Here is a 23,559-nt window from a genome sequence, read left to right as displayed (position 1 = left end):
TTCCCGACGGCTGCAGACAGGCTCAGCTCATGCTAGAGCTCCATCTCACATAAAACCATGCACCCAGCCTCCAGGATTGGTGAGGCCTGACTATAGGAGTGGCTCACAGGTTTACATGTGTCCAGATATAGGTTTAGACATAGGTATACTATATCTAAGCAAGGGGAGGGGTGTGTACACCACCTTACCCCAGCTGAGTGATCAGCCAGTTGTGTCAATTTAAGAACCAGCCAGGGGTGGCAAAAGATATGCTGCAGCCCCTGGTAGGCCTTAGTGGCTCCTATGCCCTGTGCACCTATAGTGCATTCTACAGGGGCTGACAAGGAGTCCATTTCCAATTGGTATGTGCCTATAGCACATGTGTCATTAATTTAGTGAGAGAACAGCAGGCTGGGGGTCTGATCAGCAGGCCCACAGCCTCAGTAGTCGAAAACCAGTGAAGCAAAAAGCAAAAATTTGGGGTGACCATAGGATAGCAGACCCTACTCTCCTACACAACCCCCCCCCAAACGCAGGGACATTAAACTAACCTTGACCAGATAAGTCTTCATGTTCTAAGTGGAAGTACCTGGAGAGACCATCTGCATTACCATGGTCAGTCCCTGGGCGGTGCTCCACTGTAAAGTCCATCCCCTGTAGGGAAATGGACCACCTGAGCAGTTTGGGATTTTCACCCTTCATCTGATTAAGCCATAAGAGGGGCTTATGGTCTGTCTGCACCAGGAAGTGAGTTCCAAACAAGTAGGACCTCAACTTCTTTAATGCCCAAACCACAGCAAAGGCCTCCCTCTCAATGGCTGACCAACGTTTCTCTCTGGGAGTCAGCCTCCTGCTAATGAAAGCAATAGGCTGGTCTTGACCATCTTGATTAAGTTGTGAGAGCACAGCTCCCACCCCCAACTCAGAAGCATCTGTCTGAACAATGAACTGTTTGGAGTAGTCAGGACTCTTTAGGATAGGTGCAGAGCACATGGCCTTCTTCAGGTCTTCAAATGCCTTCTGACAGCTAACTGTCCACTGAACCTTTTTTGGCATCTTCTTGGATGTCAAGTCATTTAATGGTGTCACTATAGACCCATACTTTTTCACAAACTTTCTGTAATACCCAGTCAGGCCCAAGAAGGCTCTGACTTGTGTCTGGGTAACTGGAGGAGCCCAGTCCTGTATGGCCTGGATTTTGCTTTCCAGTGGCTGAACCTGGCCTCCACCTACTAGGTGGCCCAGGTATACAACCTTACTCTGCCCTATCTGGCACTTTGTGGCCTTGATAGTTAGGCCTGCCTTTTGCAGGGCCTCCAAAACTTTCTTCAGGTGGATCAGGTGATCCTCCCAGGTGGAGCTAAAGACAGCAATATCATCTAGATAAGCTGCACAAAAGTCATCCAACCCAGTAAGGACTTGGTTCACCAACCTTTGGAAAGTGGCAGGTGCATTCTTCAAACCAAAGGGCATTACCACAAACTGATAATGTCCACTAGGGGTAGAGAATGCTGTTTTGGCTTTTGACTCCTCAGCTAGTCTGATTTGCCAGTAGCCAGCTGTCAGATCAAATGTGCTCAGAAACTTGGCAGAAGCCAATCTGTCAATGAGCTCATCTGCTCTTGGAATGGGGTGAGCATCTGTCCTAGTGACAGCATTGAGACCCCTGTAATCCACGCAAAACCTCATTTCTCTCTTTCCATCTTGGGTATGAGGTTTTGGCACCAGGACTACTGGGCTGGCCCATGGGCTCTCTGATGGCTCAATCACTCCAAGCTCCAACATCTTTTGCACCTCAGCCTTGATGCAATCCCTGACATGATCAGGTTGCCTGTAGATCTTATTCTTGACAGGCAGACTGTCACCAGTGTCCACAACATGGGTACACCAGTCAGTCTGGCTGGGTGTGAGTGAAAACATTTGCCTGTGAGCCTGCAAAACTTGTCTGCAGTCCCTCTGTTGCTGGTCAGTGAGGCTGCCTGCCAAGGCTACTCCATCAACTGAACCATCATCAGGGTTCTGAGAAAGCAGGTCTGGGAGAGGGTCACTCTCTTCCTCCTGTTCCCCATCTGTGGCCATGAGCAAGCTCATGTCCTCCCTGTCCACAAATGCTTTCAAGCGATTCACATGGATTACCCTGTGAGGGCTCCTGGGTGTTCCAAAGTCTACCAAGTAGGTGACTTCCCCCTTCTTCTCAATAATAGGATAGGGTCCACTCCATTTGTCTTGGAGTGCTGCTGGAGCCACTGGCTCCAGTACCCATACCTTCTGTCCTGGTTGGAACTCTACCAGCACAGCCTTTTGGTCATGCCAAGCTTTCTGTAATTCTTGGCTGGCCTCCAGGTTTTTGGATGCTCTTTCCATGTACTCAGCCATCCTGGAGCGGAGACCAAGTACATAGTCCACTATGTCTAGTTTGGGCTTTTTGAGAGGTAACTCCCATCCTTCCTTCACCAAACACAATGGACCTCTCACAGGGTGGCCAAACAAAAGTTCAAAAGGGCTGTAGCCAACCCCCTTCTGTGGGACCTCTCTGTAAGCAAAGAGCAGGCAGGGTAAAAGAATGTCCCATTTCCGCCTGAGCTTCTCTGGTAATCCTTTTATCATGCCTTTAAGGGTCTTGTTAAATCTCTCCACAAGCCCATTGCATTGTGGATGATATGGGGTGGTAAACTTATAGTTTACTCCACATTCCTTCCACATTGCTTTCAGATAGCTGGACATAAAATTCGTCCCTCTATCTGATAGTACCTCCTTAGGAAAGCCCACTCTTGAGAAAACTGCAATGAGGGCTTTTGCCACCACAGGTGCTGTGGTGGTCCTTAGGGGAATAGCCTCTGGATACCTGGTGGCATGATCCACTACCACCAGTATGAATCTGTTCCCAGATGCTGTTTGGGGGTCCATTGGACCCACAATATCAATTCCAACTCTCTCAAAGGGGACCCCCACCACAGGTAGTGGTATAAGGGGGGCCTTTGTTGTGCCACCTGACTTACCACTGGCTTGGCAAGTGACACAGGAGCGACAAAACTCCTTGACATCCTCTGACATGTGAGGCCAGTGAAAGTGTGGAACAAGCCTGTCCCACGTCTTGTTCTGGCCTAAGTGTCCTGCAAGGGGAATATCATGGGCCAAGGTAAGAAGGAATCCCCTAAACTGCAGAGGTATGACCAACCTCCTGGTCATGCCAGGCTTGGGGTCTCTAGCCTCTGAGTAAAGGAGTCCCTCATCCCAATACACAGTATGGGTACCTTTGGCATCCCCAGCAGCCTCAGCAGCAGCCTGCTGTCTGAGGGGTTCAAGGGAAGGGCAATCTAATTGAGCCTGCCTCAGGTCTGCCCTTGAGGGTCCCCCTGTCCCCAGAAACTCAACCTGGTCAGGTCCAAGCTCCTCAGAGACAGTCTCCTCTTGGACTGCAGAATCAGTTTCCTCTGAAACTTGATCCTCAACCTGGGGCAAGGTGGAAGGCTGGGCCTTTCCTCTCTTGCTCCTTCTCTTGGGTTGTGGCTGGTCTATTGTTTCAAGATCCACCACTGGTTCAGGAAGGCACTTCTTAGCCTGAGCCCTTGTCATGGCAAGGACATGCTCTGAAATCCCTAGCATTTCTGCATGAGTCCTGTACTCCACTTCTGACCATGCTGAGCTTTCAAGGTCATTGCCTAACAGACAGTCTACTGGTAGGTCTGCACTCACCACAACTTTCTTTAGGCCATCAACCCCTCCCCAGGAGAAGTTCACAACTGCCACACTATGGGAGGTAGTGGAGTTGCTGGCGTTGGTTACTAGGTAGCTCTCTCCTAGTACAATCTGTCCAGGGTCCACAAAGTCAGGTGTCACCATGGTGACACTGGCACATGTGTCCCTGTATGCTTGAGCCAGTTTCTCATTAATTAAGGGAGTCTGCCTGTATTTGCCCAGGTTAGTGGGGCTTACTGCAGTGGGCAACTCAATGTCCACATCATACAGGAGAACTGCCTGTGTAGGGACTCTGACTAGGCCAGATCCTACTTCAATACCCAGGGTCAACCCAGCTACACCCTTGGACTGTGTTCCACCACTGCTTACTGTACTTGGGGTTGCAGTTGCTTTAGGAGCTGTAGTGGTGGGAACTGGATTTGCCTTGGTGCACTCACTGCCCCAGTGTGAAACTGATTTGCAGGTATTACACCAAGGTGTCTTTGGACCTTTGTTCTTCTTCTTCTTGTTACCATTTTGGGAACCACCCTCCTTACTATTAGTTTGGGGGCCTGAAGACTTCTGGTCTTTTTCTTTATCTTTCTGATTCTGATTACCACCCTTCTGGTCTGTTTTCTTCTGGTCACCACCTTGGTTCTGGGGTTTCTGCTTAATCCTTGTTCTGACCCATTTGTCTGCCTTCTTTCCCAATTCTTGGGGAGAGGTCAGATCAGAGTCAATAAGGTATTGATGCAACAGCTGGTTTGTGCAGTTATTAAGGATCTGTTCTCTCATCATAAGATTGTACAATCCTGTATAGTCTGAAACTTTACTTCCCTGCAACCAACCCTCCAAAGCCTTAGTGGCACACTCAACGAAATCAGTCCAGTCTTGAGTCTGTGCTTTCTGGGTGTCTCTGAACAACAACCTGTATTGCTCAGTGGTTAGGCCATACCCTTCAATGAGAGCACTCTTCAAAACAGAGTAGTTTTTGGCATCCTCAGGTCTAACTGTGAGGAGCCTGTCCCTCCCTTTCTCAGAAAAGGAGTACCACAAAATTGCAGCCCACTGTTCCTCAGGAACCTGCTGTACCATGCAGGCTCTCTCAAGAGCAGTCATCCATTTGTGGATGTCATCCCCTTCTTTGAAGGGGGCCACAATTTTAGTCAGGTTTCTATTGTCATAGGCCCTGTCTTTTTCTCTTGGAAAATTGCTGCCACCAGTGACATCTAAGCCACTTAATTTCTGCTCTCTTGCCAAGGCAAGTTTAGCTTGAGCTAAGGTAAGCTTAGCTTGACTCAGGGCTACCTCCTCTCTCTCTATCTGGAGTCTGACAGCCCTCATTCTAGCCCTATGCTCAGCTTTCTGAGAAGCACTCATGCCTCTCTCTGATTCTCTGGAGGCACTAGAAATATGAGAGTCCCCTGAGGGAGATCTCATTCTTCTGTTGCCTGGGAGAATCACATGTTGGGTTCTGGGGAGGTGCTGGCCCTCTCCATTCCCCAGTAGGTCCAAGTTGGCCTGGCTAAGCCTACCAACTGGAACCTGGCTACCCTGATCCTGTACTTCTAAGTCCTCAACATCTGAGTCCTCATCCAAGTCATCATCATCCTCCTCTTCAGGGGGATCAACTACAGGGGGGTTCCCTCCATTTCCTGTGTCTAGGGAAGCTGCTTTAGCCTTCTCTAAGTCATCCTGTTCTAGGATTTCTACCAGGATTAGGCAGGTGGGGCTTCTGCCCCTTTTTAACCCTCTTGCTTTGCACAAGGCAATCAAGTCTCTGCGGGTTAGTTTGTCATATCCAAAAGTTGCCTGGGTAGGGTCAACTGTCACAGGAGCAGACCCTGAGGCTTTTCCTGTGTCAGACATGGTTACTAGTGAGGTGTAAGTGGTGCACTTACCTACACTAAGTGTTTTCCTACTGTACCTTGCTAGTTAGTTGTAGTCAGGGTGTGCTAATCCCTTCAACCTACAACTACTAAGTTCAGTAGAACTTAATATGCTAAGCTTTTGATTTTATATGTACCTAGAGGTACTTGATGTGATCTTTCAATTTGATATAAAGATTGCAATGGTAAAACAACAGCAAGCTCAAATCCGCACCGCTGCTCACCAATGTGAGAAGTTGGCCTGGTAGGGGATGTTTCCAATTCTGGAACCACCTACTACCTGACCAAACAATCCCTTATGGTGTCTGGTTGTAAGTCAACCTTATTAGACAAGCTATCCTAGGGGTAGCATGGACTAAGCAGCCTAAAGGCTTAACTTAAGAGGTCGTGTTAAGCGAGCTGTTTTACCACCTACAATCCTGTAATACCAAATGAAAGGACACCACACAAGTATATATTATAAAAATATATGTGTTTATTACTAAAAACAATCCCCAGTATTCTTTATGAATAAAGGGGCACAAGCGTTAAATCAAAAGCACTGTTTAAACATACAAGTTGCACAATTATGGATGAGGGCGGGTGGCCACTCAAACCATATACTAAACAAGTGGTATAAGAGAGGCCACTCGAACAGTGGTTAGGCCTAGGGCCTAGGGAATCGCTGGGAGCAGTCAGGACAAGCAATGCTGAAGTCGGGAATGGCCCTCGGGATTCGGGAGATGTGCGGAAAGCGCACGCATGCACCAATGTTAACCAATGGTGCGTAAAAGTCATAGAGTTAAAGTTTAAGGACACTTCCGCTGAACCTAGAGGAACAAAACTTAACACACAGACCCTAGAGGTGTGCACCAGTGTGGGAACACCGGCGGAGCAAAGTTACCTCACCCACAGGAAGTGGGTGCACAGGGTCGAAGTGGCGTCGGGTTTTGACACGCAGGCTCTTGGTGCTTGAAGCTGAAAGGGCTGCAGGCGGGTTAAAGATGAAGTGTCCGGTGGAGTCCAAGGGTGGACTCAAGTTGTAGAGTACCTGAAAGCAGAGGGGACAGAGTCTGGGTCACTCAGCAGTGACCAGGGTGGAACCAGGACGGAACCAGGCAATGTCGGGCGCAATCAGGTGGTCGTCGAGGAGCTTCTCTCCGCTGTCACGTGGGCTCTGGGGCATCTGCGACGTCCAGGAGCAGGTCACGATCTGTCCCACGCAGGCTCTCACCGTCGGTGCAGTCGGCTTCAAGTTTGGAGCAAACAAGCCTTGGTAAGAGCAATCCACGCAGGATCGGAAGATTGCTTCTCACTCGGACCAGGAAGGTCAGAGTCGGGGCTCCTTTTCAGGGGAGCTGGTGTGGATCTGGAGCAACCAGATTCACGAGTCTTCTTAGGTAGTTCGTCGGCACAGGGACCACTAGCCAGCTGGCAAGTGACCGGGCCAACGCGTTGAGCCAAATAGAGCCAAAGGGCCCCACGCAGCACTCGTCGAGTGTGGAGGGCTGAACTTCGGCTCAGGAGTAGCTCAGGGTGGGGGCTTCTCAAACCCCGGTGCACAGCTTCGAGGGTCACTCGTGGGCTGCACAGTCAGCGTCTCGTGGTCAATTCAAGATGGCGTGCCCCACGCTTCCGGTCGCCTCCACGGGTCTCAGCTCTGCAGGGACTGTGGATCGGGCTGTTGGAAGGCAGGCAAGCTTGATCTCGTCGATCTCAGTCGCTCGAGTTCCGGCGGGAACTGCAACTAAGTAGACGTCGAGGGCTGGATGGTGCCTGCTGCTGCAGGGTGGTCACTCCTTGACCACAAGGGAGATTCTTCGGGCTTCCACGATGAGATGGAGGGCGAAGGGTCCAGAATTGCGTTTCAAATGTTTCTTCCAGGAAATCTGATGTGCATTGGCACTGCTCCCACTCTTATTCCAATCTGGGGGGCGTGATTACCTGCTAGGTCCCCTCCTATGGGTGGGACCCAGGAAGTGGGTGGATACACCCCCTTCCTTTGATCCAGGCCGCCCTGGCACGAGGGCTGGAGTGCCCCAGAACCGGTTTGGCCGGATTATGCAAGGGGCAGCCTTGTGCGCCCCAGGCAGTGTCTGGTTTCTTTCAAACCTCCCTGCTACAATCCACTATCTCCTGTCTGGAGGGTGGTGACACCCTCCTGTGACAGGAAACCCTTTGTCCAGGCCCCATCTGCTGAGTTTCGGTCAACTGCAGGGGTCCAGACATTTGTCTGTGGCAGAGGCATCCATTTTGTGGATCTTAAGGTCTTTGGAGAAATTAACCGCATTTAGTAAAGGAACATGTCTTACCCCTCTAGAGGGGTGGAATGCCATCCCCGTCGCCAGAACTGGCGAGGGGATGGTATTCCAAAGCGTATGACACCTTACACGACATGTTTTGATAAAGCCAAACCAAAGTTGCTAAATAACCGCGAGGATTATAAGGCACTTAATAGTATATGGTATGGCATTATCCTGAAACAGCTTAGGGATTTGTTCCCGACGGCTGCAGACAGGCTCAGCTCATGCTAGAGCTCCATCTCACATAAAACCATGCACCCAGCCTCCAGGATTGGTGAGGCCTGACTATAGGAGTGGCTCACAGGTTTACATGTGTCCAGATATAGGTTTAGACATAGGTATACTATATCTAAGCAAGGGGTGTGTACACCACCTTACCCCAGCTGAGTGATCAGCCAGTTGTGTCAATTTAAGAACCAGCCAGGGGTGGCAAAAGATATGCTGCAGCCCCTGGTAGGCCTTAGTGGCTCCTATGCCCTGTGCACCTATAGTGCATTCTACAGGGGCTGACAAGGAGTCCATTTCCAATTGGTATGTGCCTATAGCACATGTGTCATTAATTTAGTGAGAGAACAGCAGGCTGGGGGTCTGATCAGCAGGCCCACAGCCTCAGTAGTCGAAAACCAGTGAAGCAAAAAGCAAAAATTTGGGGTGACCATAGGATAGCAGACCCTACTCTCCTACAGTACTACAGATTGTGCGTGATCATGGAAATGAGCCACAGGAAAATAAAGTGATCTGACCATGATTGCCCAGTTGGATCGGAAAAGCAAGCCAAGACTAGATCCGAGGTCTCTTGGTTCTGCAGCTGAAGATGTGGCTCCCAGAGCACATCTGCTCTTAACACCCTGTGGTGACACATAGGAAAATCCTCAGTGTGGTTGGTGTCTGTACAGATGTGCATCAGGTCCCTCACATGTCCCGCTCTTCTCTATTCAGGGTGAAGTGTGCTTGTTGGAGTCCGTTCGTGAAGCGAAGAGGAGCGGAAGTCTCCCCGGACCTCCTTCTGATAGGATGGCTGTGTGCCCCCGGTCCCTGTGCCTGGTTTTCCTCCTTCTCTGCATCTCGTTCTCTCGCTCAGGTAAGGTTTCTCTCTCGTTCCGCTTCACATTTATTGCCAGTAGTATTGATGTAACGCTTCGGCCAGGAATATTTCTCTCTTGTGAAAGACTGTGTACCAAATAGTTACAATATATACGGCTGCACGTGCAACTAAATTAGAGTTCAAGTGATAAGTTCATCAAGTTGTGTACAGTGTGGTGTGTGTGTTCAGGTGGGATTTCAGGGGGTTCATAAATGGTTGATGAAGTCAGGTCAGCAAGAACTGGCAGCGCTGGAAATAACACAGCAATGTCCTAATAGTCCTGTCCCATCAAGAGAAGGCTGCTCTCCAGCCAGGCCTCAGGTGCCCTTGCCTCCTTCCACCTACATTTACCCTCTGGAGTTGGACCGTGGTCGGCTTTTCAGTGTGTTTACGCCTGGACCTTCTTTACTTGTTGAAACACTGCTTGAAAACGTAGAGCTTTTTTTGTGTGAGAAGAGGCTAGGGACACCAGTTATCCACCCCTATATGTAGATTACAAAACCCATCGGAGTGAACATACTCTTTAATCCGGTTTTGACTTCTCACAATTCAAAATTGCGATCGCAAACGCCGAAATTCGCAGAATTTCGGCATTTGCGATTGCAATTTGGCTCAGTGGTATGTATGAAAGCAAAACTGCCTTGCAAAATAAGGAATCGCAAAATTTGCGATTCCTTATTTTGCGATTGCATTTAAGGAATCGCAAGTTGCTATTCCTTAAATGCAATGTAAGAAGCACAGAAAAAGTGCAATTTGGCCATAAGGAATCGCAAATTACCACCAACTTCAAGTTGGTGGTAATTTGCGATTTTTTTGAAAAGTGCACTTTTTTTGCATTTTTCAAAGTGCCATGTGGTGCACATACATGCCCTTAGGGCATTTATGTGGGCCACATGTGCACACATGTATATTTCAGGGGTGCAACAGGGTGTCCTTTTGACACACTGGCACCCTTGAAATTGCATTCTCAATTTGCGACTCTCTAATTGAGAATCGTAAATTGAGAATGTCTTCCCATTCATTCCTATGGGCCTCTAGACCCATAGGAATGGATGAGGAGGTATTCCTTAATTGCGAATTGCAATTTGCGATTCGCAATTAAGGAATATGTAGGATTCGCAAAATTATTTGCAAATCCTACATACATAGCGTTTTGCGAACCGCAAAACCAAAGTTTCATACATATGGCCCTACATTCCTTCCACTCAAGTGACGAATCAGACGGCAGGGAGGTGCAAACAAACTTCTTTATTTAGCAAGCTCCCTACATACAGGAAACAGGTCTGCTCAGCTCCTCTGGCACAGTAATTGCCCTCCAACAGAATGCTGGGCAGTGGAACATATCTATGTCACCACTCTACATTGCATGACCCCTTGTGAGTATACAAACCATACCAGACCCCCCTTGACATTTTAGCAATAAAAGCAATACATCTTAACCCATAGCCCCTTGTCCCAAATACTTTTTTAAAAACTAAAGGAAAACAAAACAGAAAGAGAGAGAAAAATATCGATAACTATAGCATTTTGATTGAAAGAGAATTACTCCAGTAACTTTAACCTAATACATAATCCTTCAACCATCCAGGTAATTCCCTCTTCTCACAGTTTGATTCAACAGTCTGCAGTTATGCGCATCACCCTTAGGTCCTTCATCCTAAGGGTGAAGGAACTACGGGTGAAGGACCTAGAGCACTCCTCCCAAATCACACTGGACGTACAAGAGGCGTCAGCAATCCAACCCAGTAGTGATGTAAACTGTTCACTTATAAAATTAACCATATCTTCCAACCAAAGGGAATCCTTACTTTCACTCACCACCTCACCATCACAGTCCTTCCACTGATCCTTCGAACCCAAAGCTACAAGCTTGAGGTTCCATACTTTTCCACTTTTGAGTCTGACAACATTATGGAAAGTTTCTACCACTTGTTCTGGAGCAAAAAATTGGCTTCCACCCTGTGACACCCTATTGAGTTTTCTCACCTGTAACCAATCTCCAACTATTGCAACAACAGGTTTGACACTATGGGCAATATTGTAGTTAGATTTACTCTTAACATGTCTCTTCCATTTTTTCCTTAGCAAGCTTGGTGACCATTGTTCTACTCCACTGTAACACAACCATGCCTGAGCGTGCTTACATCTGGGCCTCCTTCCTCTCATTACCACAATTGGGGACACCCCTGTAGAATCATTCACAGTCACTCTAAATGCCCACACAGCCTTCCATACTGTAATTGGACAATCTCGTTGTTTACCAACTGCACTCCAAATAACCCCCTTGATCACTCGGTTAAATCTTTCCACTGTACCATTCCCACCAGGGGCATAAAGATATGTCGTCTTGTGCCTCACACCAACCTTCTCAAAATATGTCATTGCTATGTTAGAAACAAAGTGCATGCTATTATCACTCAACAGTACAGCAGGGCTCCCTTCCGAACAAAATATCCTATCCAAAAATGCAAAAACCGTGGCAGTATCAGCTTTCTCCACGACATATACAATGGGCCATTTAGAGAAAATATCCGTTAACACAATCACATAATCATGTAACTCTCAAACAGGACCCAACAAATCCACTGCCACAAGTTCTCAAGGTTGATTAGGAATAAAACACTTACTCGTGGGTGGTCTTACAGTACACAAGCTTTGTCAGCAGAGGAGCAACTTCCGCAAGTTCTTACAAATCTTTCCACCGCCTTGTCAACTTGTAGCCACCAAAATAAATCTTTGACAGCCGATTTGGTCCTCACAATTCCGAAATGTCCTCCATGCCAGCGATTTAAAATCACCTCATGCAATCCACAAGGAGGAATAATTTTAGTTCCTCTAAAGTACAACTCTCTGTCAATGGACATTCCTACCAAACTTCCCCAAAAGGCCTACAACCTTTTGTCAGTTGCTCTTTCTTGGGCCATCCCTCAGACATATATTTCAAAATTAACTACAAAATAGCATCCTCCTTTTGTTCCTTCTCCCAAACCTCCTTGTTGATAGCTGGTGAAACAGAATTGTGTGGTAATGCAAACTTAAAGTCATTCCAAGGATCAGCTTTACACTTTTCTAAAGGACAAGGCATCCTGTATAAACAATCTACCACCAATTTGACCTTGCCAGGAGCATACACTATGCGAAAGATGAAATCCTTCATCCGCATTGACAATCTTGCAATCCTGGTAGAAGCCGTAACTCTCCCCTCTGTGGTCAGTAACTTAACCAAGGGCTTGTGATCACTCTGAATGGTTACCGCACTAACCGCTATATGTATCAACAAACCATTTTGCATTTCCTAAATAGCGAATTTTAAGGAATCGCTATTTAGGAAATGCAAAACGGTATGTATGTACAAAATCGCTTTCCAATAGCGATTCCTTAGCATTCCTAATTTGAGATTAGCAAATTGTCATTCGCAAATTACCCCTTCATTTCCATGGGCCAGGAGGCCCATAGGAATGAAAGTGCAATTTGCAATTAGCAATTTGCTGATCGCAAATTAGGGATTTTTCCAAGGGTGCAGGGGTGTCTCAAGAACACCCTGCTGCACCCCTGAAAAAGACATTTGGGGGCATATGGCGCACATACATGCCCTAAGGGCATGTATGGGCGTCATATGGCACCTTTGGTTTTTTTCAAAAAAGCTTTTTGATAAGAATTCGCAAATTACCACCAACTAGAAGTTGGTGGTAATTTGCTAATCCTTAATGGCATTTTTTCCATAATATTTGTTTGATACATTGCATTTAAGGAATCGCAAAATTTGCAATTCCTTAAGTGCAATCGCAAAATAAGGATTAGCACATTTTGCTAATCCTTATTTTGCATCAAACTTGTTTGATACATTCCATTTGTCTATTTAGCATTCGCAAAGGCCGAAATTCGGCGAATTTCGGCCTTTGCGAATGCTAAATAGCTTGATACATATAGCGGTAAGTCAAACAAAGGCACGAAATGTTCTTTGTGACCAAGCACACACTAGCGCCTCCTTTTCAATAACGGGATACTTCTCTTCAGCAGGTGATAGGGATCTGGCGCAAAGAGAATAATGCTTTCATTATCCTTGGCATCACTCTGTAATAGTACAGCTCTGAACCCCGTATTACTTTCATCAGTAGTCAGGAAACAATCCAACTGCGGTTCAAAACTATCTAAAGTAGGCACTATTTCCAAGTCATACTTGTCCTTTGGAACTCTGCTTCACACGCGAGTCCCACAGAAATTTCACGTGTTTTTTTAGCAATTGTCTAATGTTGTACATTTTATCTGCAAAATTACAGCTAAATTTTGCCAAGGACTCGGCCATCCCTAAAAAACCTTACTTCATGGTTGTTTGCAGGCGCTGGGGCCCCCTTAATAGCATTTATCATTGAAGGTTTGACACCCACCTTTACCTATCACGTGCCCTATGTAAGTCACACTCATCTCTGCAAACTTGTACTTGTTCAACTCTACAGTCAACCCTTTACTCTCCAGTGTTGCTTAACACCTTCTGCAATCTCTCATAGTTCCTCGTTCTGTTCTTCCCAAATACCAATATATTGTCCTGAAAGAATATCACCCCACTCTCGCTCCCAAAATAACTTGTGCATATGGCGCTGGAAAACGGCCCTGCCGATGCCAGGCCAAATGGCATTTGTTTAAATTAGAAACCCCAAAAGGGTGTGATGAATGCTGTGAGCTTCCTGGACATAGGCATGAGAGAGATCTGATGGTACGCAGCCAAGAGATCTATTATCGAGAACCATGTAGCCCCCTTCAAACACAACACCATCTCTGATTTTTTGTACAGAAAGCGATTGATGACAAAATTATTGTTCAGGTGTCGCGAATCCACAGAGGCGGATCTTGCTCTTACTACGGTGAGCCATCACCACTGGAGAGATCCATGTCCGCACCACTGGAGAGATCCATGTCCGCACTCTCTACCGGTACAGTTACATCCATTTCCACAGCTTGTCCAGTTCCTTAGAGCCCACCTCTTCATACCATCATTGGTATCATCCTCAGATTGTGTACCTTAGGAACTGTGCATAATTTGAACTTGTGGTTTCCGGTGCTCGGCACCAGCACTTAAATGTCAACACTGGCGTTTGGGACAGTCTGCCACAAGGTGACACTGTCTGGTAAATTTAGAGATGACTACAATAACAGTTAATTGTTAATTCAACATACATTAACAATGGCTATTACTGCCGCCCAAGCCATTATTATAGCTTTGGGGGCCTGAAATAATCTGAATTGTCACACTTGTGGGAGTGTAATGGTTAGTAGTTACGTTACTACTATAATTGGCAGCATGGCAGGGACAATGCGTGGTGCAAACTGCAGTGGCCTCCTGACAAGAGGCCCGGCACTTATTGTATTAACAAATTAAAACCTTCTCAGTGGTGGCATCACTTTTAAGCACAATATTGTGCTTAAAACCTTCCAGCATCCCCAAATGTTTGTCAAACACTTTAGGAAACTTTTTTTCCATTTAATTTCCCACAAAGTTCCCGGTGTCCATCACTAACACCTTCTCTGCACTGTTCAGATCCAGGAGAGTGTGTAAGTTACCTTGATCCTGCCATCCCAGGACACATGGTCCTCTTTTTGCCACATACAGCTTACCTCTCGCATGCCTGTCCTTAAAGTAAAAGGACAATCTCCTGAACCCCAGCATATCAATTCTTTCTCCAGTGTAGCTCTCAGGATTATTATCAAATAGTGTTAAGTTTGTTCCATTTTTCTCCACTAATGTGTTATTCCATACATCCTCATTGACAATGGTGAAGGATGAACCTCAATCAGCATATATCCTGATGTGAAGACATCATATTGTCATATTGCACTCAGGCTGCCTTGGACACTACTTTCATTAATGTTCAGAACAAACTTCTGCTAACTCATAATGCTGTCCAACTTTGTAGTTTCGTCCTCTGCATCACTCTCAGAGCTTTTACCTTCGTAGATGCATTTCACACTGTTCATTTTCTTCCTACACAACTGTGCATAATGTCAATGATGCCACAACTGCTGCACTTAGGCTTAAGCATTGGACATGTTTTACTATACGCTAAATGTTCTTTGCTGTCACAACAGTAGCACCTCCTATCTGTACCCCCACGTTTCTCCTTGAAACAAATTTCCTGATCTTTACAGTCTGTCACTTTACAAACACAATCAGGCTCCGTATCAGATTGTTTTAATTCCGTGGCGCATCTTCCTGAGATTTCCACTTTGTGTACTATTGCCAGCACGTCTTCAAGGGGAGAATCCACATTAACCGTCCAGGTTGGGGCTGGCGAGAAAAACCATTGAGTGGACCCTGTCCTCGTGTAACTAGAGGGAGAAAGTTTGCTCTCTAGTTTATCTACTGAAAATGCCTATTTATGGCGCCTGTGGCATGGACGTGCTACTGGCGCGCCAAAGGCAAGCCATCCGCGTCCAGACGGGGCCATGGCCCAGGAACCCTGTCCATTTCACTCCAGGACCCCCCAGGCACATAAAATATAATGCTAAATAGCTATTACTGTTGAGGCCTATAGTTGCCCCTCATTGTGCTCACATCTTTGCGGCAGGTAGCTTAATTGGCAAGAAGACCATTTGCTGCCATTGCAAGGCCACTGTAAGTAAGGGTACCACAGAAAAAAATGCAGTCACCTAGACCAGCAGAAACCGCACAGTGGAAAATAGGGCTTATAAACAGCAGATCTCTCCCTGGTCACAAAATAGAGGTTAAGTTTTGTAATTGAGGAGGAGGATAACAGAAAACTGGTTGAAAGGCTGCTCCACACTTGACCTAGTCCTAGCTCTTCCACCATGATATGCGATTAGAAGACAAGATAGGGTGGGAAAGATAGGAGGGGGGTGGCCCTCATCTATAAAGATGAGTACAGCTGTATGACCGCACCCCTGACCATAATTAACACAATTTAGTATCAAATTATCTCTCACCTGTACCTTCTCTGGCACTCTTGTTTACAGGCCGCGTAGTTTCTGCATGATTTCATAGCAACTACTACTGCCATCAAAGGGTCCATGACTGTATTAGGTGACTTTAACCTACACCAAAAAGGGCACATCTTGGATGCATTTTTCTCCAATGAACCTAAAATAAAGGTAGAGACTCCTTTGCCTGTTCTGTGGTCAGACCACTTTTTTATTCCTCTTACACTAGCCAAAATCCAAACTCTGTACACAGTTCACAACTCCATTAAGGCAGGTAGAAATTGGCCAAGAATCATACCAGATGGTTTAGTTAGCGCCTTGGCAGTCTAGATCCCGTACCTGACAGGAAATACTGAGGAGGCAGATATGATATGGACTGATTGGTTCAACCTAGTGCCATTATCATAAATGGGGTAACCCTATAGAGTCAAAAGGACCTGTGTATCATTTAGTACAGAAAAACAGTGGTCCTAGACTAATGTAACTTGAAACTCAAACAACTTTTTCATAGTTATACTTGTTTTGGCACATGAGATCAAAGGCACACATAGAGAATATAAAGGCCACTTCCAAAAAAGGCTGATAACTCGAATTTAATCATTCAACCATTGAGTTATATTGTAGAAACATACTTTGGTTATTTCTGATATACAATGTTATATCTACACGGTTATTACCAGAGAGAAGGAGATACGTGAAAAAGGTAGTGCTCAGGTGAGAGGATAAATGGAAAAGAAAAAGCAATGGTAGTAGTATGGGGGATCCTTTAAATATTTACAAGAAATACGAAGGGAGCCAACATGAGTTGTGAAGGTCTCCCTTAACCCCTTCCATGCTCATGTCATGCAGTACACTGCTCGTGTGCTGATGACGAGCTGAGCTCGTCATTAACAATGGTAAATAATGGTCTTCAGCACAGCAGGAAAATCTCCCTAGCAGCCAAGGTGTTAAGAAACAATCAGGCCTACCCACATATACACAGTTGCATACAATATGTTCATTGGACTGTTATTCTTCACAGTGAAAACATTATCTGTGCATCAGTTGTAGGGGGCAGATGTAGGGTGTAGGCCTATTCGGGGACGTCGACGTTTCGACCCTGTTGCAAAAGGGTAATTAAGATCCTCAGCGGCGGGTCTTCCTCAGGACCGGGTTGGGGGGTATCTGCAAATAACCTTGATATTGTAAATGCAGTGGCCAGATCGGGTGAATCATAGTAAGTGCTTAAATAAATAAATGTGCCTCAATATGTTTAAATGCATGCTCACCAAAACTGAGTCAGGTGAGTACCAAAGGCTTCAAGGCCGGTAAAAAGTAATTATTCCAGTGAAAACATCTTGGAAGGGGAAAGCCATTCCCAACACTAAGAACAAACATAAAACAATGAAAATGATAAAACAATGAAATTAATAATGTGGTGATGCGTTAAGGCATAGGTAAAGGCACATTAATAACGGTGTACCATGATGAACAAAGCAGACTCACCCGCTGTGTGTTGGGGCAGCGAGGGGGTCTGGAAAGTTTAAGGCAATGCAATGATTCTAGCAACAATTGCTTCGTGTATCTGTAACACAAAAAAGAAGGGGTGGCCGGAATTCAATACCAATGAAAACGTGGCCATAAAGGAAAACCTCGAGAGACTAATGAGTGGGGCCCCGGGCCGTGCAAAGTATGAGTGGGGCCCCGGGCCGTGCAAAGTTGCCTCGTATATGCTTGATGGTTGCTCCGTAAATCGTGTCCTGACAGCGTGCTGCATTAATCACGCTCGCTGTGGCAGAGAACGAGCGTCGGTCTAAACCGCATTTAAATGAAAGCGTGAATGGCGTGACTGGAATAACAGAGTAGAAAGACTAAAAATAACGTCAGGGAATTTGCATGTAAATATGTGATGGTTGGGTTGAAGGCTTTCCGTGGGAGTAAATAAAACAGCCACATTATGATGAAACTGAGACTGGGTTCCCCGGGCAAACGGGCAATATGAGGAGTATAAATATATAAAAAGTCAGTGTCAAGGCTATGCGTAGTAAGGAACAATTGAAATTTAAACATAACAGAATCACCACAAATCTATAAATATACAAAAATACAATGCACTGATAAAACACAAATAGGACAAAACATTCTAAAGCCCGGTGGCAGAGGGCTGAGGGCTTCGCGCTGAGCGTGGGGATTTCATTTGTGCTTTTAAAAAGACTATTTTACTCGTGCTGCTGACTGCTAGCAGCCTCGCTTCACTGCTCTTGCTACCACCGGCCCGCTGATTACAAGCGGGGACCGGCTACCTGTGTATTTTTAAAATCCTTACGTCGTCCACCCCGCCCTCCTGACCCCTCCCCCTACGTGCCACCACCTATATAGCCGTCCATTATGTGTCAGCGCAGCGGACGAGCGCAGCAGGCGCGACGTAGGCGCGCCGGAGTTGCGCCAGAGTTAAGCCCGTCTGCGCCCGTCCGCGGCAGACCGGGGCTAGGGGCCACTACCTCTGGCTCTCGCTTCCAGTATTCTGCCGCGACTTTGCTCCGACTGCGGGGTCATTGGTCCCTTGATCCCTGCACTATTCAGCAGATTGCTTTGCTGGGCTGTAACTCACGCTGTCACGCCTGTCCATCTGGCTGCCCGCCCCCTCATGTGTCATTGCCCTCTCCCGCCCCACTCATTACCGGCGATTCTTATCCCTCCTCATTATCCATCATACTACTCAACACTAGATCTGCTGTCAAACATCACCTTGAGCTTTTCACTCTTTTAGATACTGTTAAACCTGACCTTCTACTGCTTACAGAAACATGGTTTACTGAAGCCTCCCTCCCTTCCCTTCTGGCTACCCTCCCCTCGACTTATTATGCCATCCGCGCCGACCGCCCTGGCGGGAAAGCGGGTGGAGGCGTTGCTCTTATCGCCCGCTCAGATCTTCTGTTTCAAGGCCTTCCTTCCCCCCCCCTGGCCGGAATCGACTATTTGGTGGTCCGCTCTTCCTCCCTTTCCCCCCACCTGGCGATAGTGCTTGTTTACCGCCCTCCTCATTTGACTCCCTCTTTTCTCCCGGCCTTTCAAGATTTACTTGGCACCCTGTCGGTCAACTATGCCTCGGTTTTAGTCCTTGGGGATTTTAATTATTGGCCTTCGGACCCTAAGGAGTGCGTGTCATCCAAGGAATTTTCAGAAACCCTTCTTTCCCTTAACTTTGTTTCTTTTGTCCACTCTCCTACTCACATTCACGGGCACATCCTCGACCAGGTCTGGTCTCTTAACTGCACCCTCTCCTCGCTGGTTGTTGCCCCCTGTACCTGGTCCGACCACTTTATCATTTCATTCTCCTTTAGTCTTTTAGTAACTAAGTCCCCTGCGCACATTAAAAACTCTTGGGCCCGCAACTGGGGCAAGGTCGACCTGCCCGAGCTTTCGGCCACACTCCTGGCCTCTCTTCCCCCCATATCAGGACTCGATTCCGCAGCCCAAGCCTCAGCCATTGACTCGTGGCTCACGGAGGGAAGCGATCGCCTAGCTCCCCTCCGGCGTACCTCGATAAGGCGCCCTAAAGACGCCAATCGGTGGTTTAACACCGAGCTGAAGGATTTGAAGCTCACCGTCCGAAGGGCTGAACGCAAGTGGAGACTGGATTATTCCCCGAATACCAGGACCCACTACGTTCACCTCCTGGGGACCTATAAACAAAAAATCATTGAGGCCAAGAAAGTGTATTTCTCGGCGAAAATCCTAGCGGCCGAGAACCAACCAAAGGAGATCTTTACCATCACCCATGATTTGGCGTTCTCGGACCGGACCACACTTAAGCCCCCCCCCTCCCAGAAACTCTGCGATTCATTGAACCGGTATTTTGTCGATAAAATCGCGACAATTAAATCTAATATCCCTCCCCCTTCTCCCTCATATGTTGATCCCACTTTTCACCCGTCCCCAGCCACTCTCAATTCCTTTCCTCCACTCTCTGAGGAACTTTTTCTGTCCCTCCTCCCGAAAATCAAGTCCGGCTCCCCATCTGACATATGTCCGGCTCATATTCTACGGCAGATTTACACGGTCTGCCCGTCGCCTCCCCTGGGCTTCCTTAACGATTCGCTAGCCCGTGGGGTTGTTACTCCATCGTTAAAAGCCGCGTCCATTGTTCCCATCCTGAAGAAGCCGGGAGCTGACCCCTCTGTGATGGCTAACTATCGCCCCATCTCCCTTCTCCCTTTCTTGGCGAAGGTGCAGGAGCGGCATGTGACATCTGCACTCAGCGCCTTCGCCGAGGAGAATGGGAGGTTGGCCCCTTGCCAGGCGGGTTTTCGGCCAAGGCACTCGACTGAGTCAGTGGTGGTGTCAGTATCAGACACCCTCAGAGAGGGCATGGACTCCGGTAGACCTCAGGCGCTGGTCCTTCTTGATTTGTCCGCCGCCTTTGACACGGTGGACCATTCCATCTTGCTCTCCCGTGTCAGGGCGGCGGGCATAGGAGGATCAGCCCTCATCTGGCTCTCGTCCTTTCTGAGGGACCGGACCCAGGCAGTCCATCTTGGGGAGTTTTCAGCTACCCCCTGCCAGGTCCAGTGCGGTGTTCCCCAGGGTTCCTCTCTCTCTCCTTTACTTTTTAGGTCTCGCCTGTCGATGCGCATGCGCATCGAGCAAGCGAGAGTATTGGGACTTATCCACTCTTTATCCACACTGCAAGGAATCGTGGCGATTCCTTGCAGTGCCCGAGACTTTTAAGCTCAATGCGCATGCGCATTGAGCTTAAAAGCGCGTGCACGTCCGTCTTTGTTTACCCGCTCCGCCCCCTCCCCGCCGTCTCGCATTTCCCCTGCCGCATCAAAGGCTTTCACGGCCGGCCGGCCATGCTTTCAGTTTCACGACCGGCCGGCCGTGTCAATTACATTACAAAGCCCGCTCTCCCTGCTCCGCCCCCGCTCATTCCCCCCTCCCTTCTCGCCCAGCCCTTTGATGCTCTGCTGTAGTTGCTGCCTCTAAACCTGTCGTCCCATCTTTCACCCTCTCGCTTCCCCCTTTCCTCTCCATTGACGATCTCCCTCATGTGTGAGTGCTACCTGAGCTTGTTTGTCTAGTGAGCATGGTTCCTTTGCTGAAATTGAAGGAGCGCCCTAGTTTGAACATAACACTTCAAAGTACTTGCGTTTCACCATTTTTTACGTGTTTGAAGCAAAGTCTGGGCGGCACTGCTAAATTCATAGGAGTAAATCTCACAAAGTCTGCCTGCGTGACTCAAACCCAATAGAAGAGGTGAAGTAACAATACCTGGCTTTTAGAAAAATCAATCCACTAATCAGCAAATGTGGCCGTCATTCCCAAATGCAGCCGCACGATCCATCATCGGAAACCGCGCCGCCTGCATCTCATAAGGACATTAGATGTGACAAATACACTAAAGGCCCCACTCAAATCACAGCCTCCTGCCAGCGCAATCTCCCGCACAATAATCTGTTTAAATTGGACAAAAACCTACTAGGTAAGAAGTGTTCAACTTTCCACTCTTTAGTAAAGCCACAGGAGGCGAGACGATTTAGACCCGTCAATCACGCTGTCCCAACAAGTGCAAGGCAGGAGCCGAGCGGAGAAATCATTGCAAAGAGGTATTCTGTGACAGCCTGCCACCAGGCTCCCCATTCTTACAAATTCGCCTAGAATTCAGAACACAATAAATATGCTTTTTCATAAAGCAGAGTGGCCCCGATGACACAGATTAATGCCTTTATTGAATGACTTGATACACACTTGCTATTAAGTTACTTTGAATCCGGTATCGGCTGATAAACTGCAGCAGTGCCTGCCAATTACAGAACACCTACAGTCTGCAATTCATTTCTGCGGTCTTTTTTTTGGGACGTTCACGTGGCTGGAAGTTGGCTGCCTTTCGCGGTCACTTTCCCTAATGCTTCAAAGCGCGGCCCTGTGCTGGAGAACGGATGACGTCCTTGTGACCTTGGTAGAGGTCACATGGAGGTAGCCGCCTAGGTTTTATACTTTTTTAATCTCAGTGCATTATCACAGAAAATGCGTATGGCAATACAAGATAAATGCATCCTCAAATTACGTTATGACGTGTAAAGTCGCCAATACAGATTGTCAGGACCAAATAAATTTTTACAATTGCTTTAATGTGATTCTCCTCCCAGGACTATGAACCCTCAACCCCTCACTCACCCTCACTCACCCTCACTCACCCTCACTCACCCTCACTCACCCTCACTCACCCTCACTCCCTCACCCTCACTCCCTCACCCTCACTCCCTCACCCTCACCCCCTCACCCTCACTCCCTCACCCTCACTCCCTCACCCTCACTCCCTCACACTCACTCCCTCACCCTCACTCCCTCACCCTCACTCCCTCACCCTCACTCCCTCACTCCCTCACCCTCACTCCCTCACCCTCACTCCCTCACCCTCACTCCCTCACCCTCACTCACCCTCACTCACCCTCACTCACCCTCACCCTCACTCACCCTCACCCTCACCCAGTGCAATAGTTCTCAGACCATTTCAGTTAGAGCTTTTAGAAATGTTTATGGCTTTTTTTATTTGTAATACTTTAGCATTGGCTACAGGAAACAAAAATGCTAAACATTTACAAAAAAAAACCATAAACAATTCTAAAAGCACTAACTCTAATGGTGCGAGACCTATTGCATTTCCAATGCTTGTTAATCTTTACATTGCTCCGCTTATCTTTTCTTTACAGCACCTGGAGGTCTCGGTATTTAATTATGCCGATGACCTCCAGCTTATCTTTAATCTCTCTCCCACACCTGATTCTATCTCTAATTTCCAATCTACTCTATCTTTCATCAGGGACTGGATGAACCTCAACCACCTGAAACTCAATCCCGATAAAACGGAACTTGTGGTGACGGGTGGTTGTTCCAGTCCCTGGAATTCACTTTTCTGGCCCCCCTCGTTTGGTCCTTCTCCTACCCCGGTTTCCTCGGTTAAGACTCTTGGTATTAAGCTCAATAATCAACTCACTATGCACTCCCAGATTGGTTCCGTGGTTTCTTCCTGCTTTCTCACTCTTCGCACTATTCGTTCCATCTCTCGCTTCTTCTCCTTTCCGGCACTCAAGTTAATTATGTCCGCACTGGTCCTGTCCCGCCTGGACTACGGGAACATTCTGTATAATGGCATCCCTCAGTACAGCCTCCGTAAATTGCAATTAGTGCAAAACCAGGCTGCTCGTCTTGCCTTTGGTCTCCCTAAATTCCATCACTCCTCCCCCCTCCTAAGAACTCTTCACTGGCTTCCGGTGCGGGAACGTGCCTTGTTTAAACTAGGCTGCATGGTGTTCCAGGCCAGGACTGGCCTGGCCCCCCTGTTCATATCATCGGCCATCAAGGCTTATGTCCCGGGCAGAGACCTCCGTTCCTCCACCCAACTTCTCCTAGCGGTGCCCCGCTATCGGAGAAAGAAACAGGGTGGCTCGAAATTTTCCACTCTTGCCCCCTTGTTCTGGAACTCGCTCCCTTTTTACCTTAGGTCCCTCACTGATTATTCCGCCTTCCGTAAAGCTTTGAAGACCTTTTTATTTCCTCAGGCTCTTCCCTAGGTTATTGTTTAGCTTCCAGCCACTGTTTCAGTGACTGTCCCCGCTCAGTGGGTTGTTCCCCTACGCTAGCGCCAAGAAACCGTCTAGGTGTATGTTGCGCTCAATAAATATTTTAAACTTAAACTTAACCCGTTACATAGCATACAGTCTTTTCTTAA

The 23,559-nt window shown here is 47.5% G+C and overlaps 1 protein-coding gene across 1 annotated transcript in view; it reads left to right on the top strand.

Annotated features, from left to right (window-relative positions):
- The window catches only part of LOC144756186 (butyrophilin subfamily 1 member A1-like), a 207,145-nt gene that overhangs the window by 40,292 nt on the left and 143,294 nt on the right, over positions 1-23,559 (top strand). Inside the window, exon 2 of the mRNA XM_078645785.1 lies at positions 8,768-8,909. Within this exon, the coding sequence (XP_078501911.1) occupies positions 8,843-8,909 (67 nt within the window). The 5' untranslated portion in view covers positions 8,768-8,842. The remainder of the gene's footprint in view (positions 1-8,767; positions 8,910-23,559) is intronic.

Source organism: Lissotriton helveticus, chromosome 5_1, assembly GCF_964261635.1.
Source record: "Lissotriton helveticus chromosome 5_1, aLisHel1.1, whole genome shotgun sequence".
NCBI classification, from domain to species: domain Eukaryota; kingdom Metazoa; phylum Chordata; class Amphibia; order Caudata; family Salamandridae; genus Lissotriton; species Lissotriton helveticus.
The sequence above is the reverse complement of the archived record's forward strand: the minus strand, read 5'-3'. Positions and strand labels throughout refer to the sequence as shown.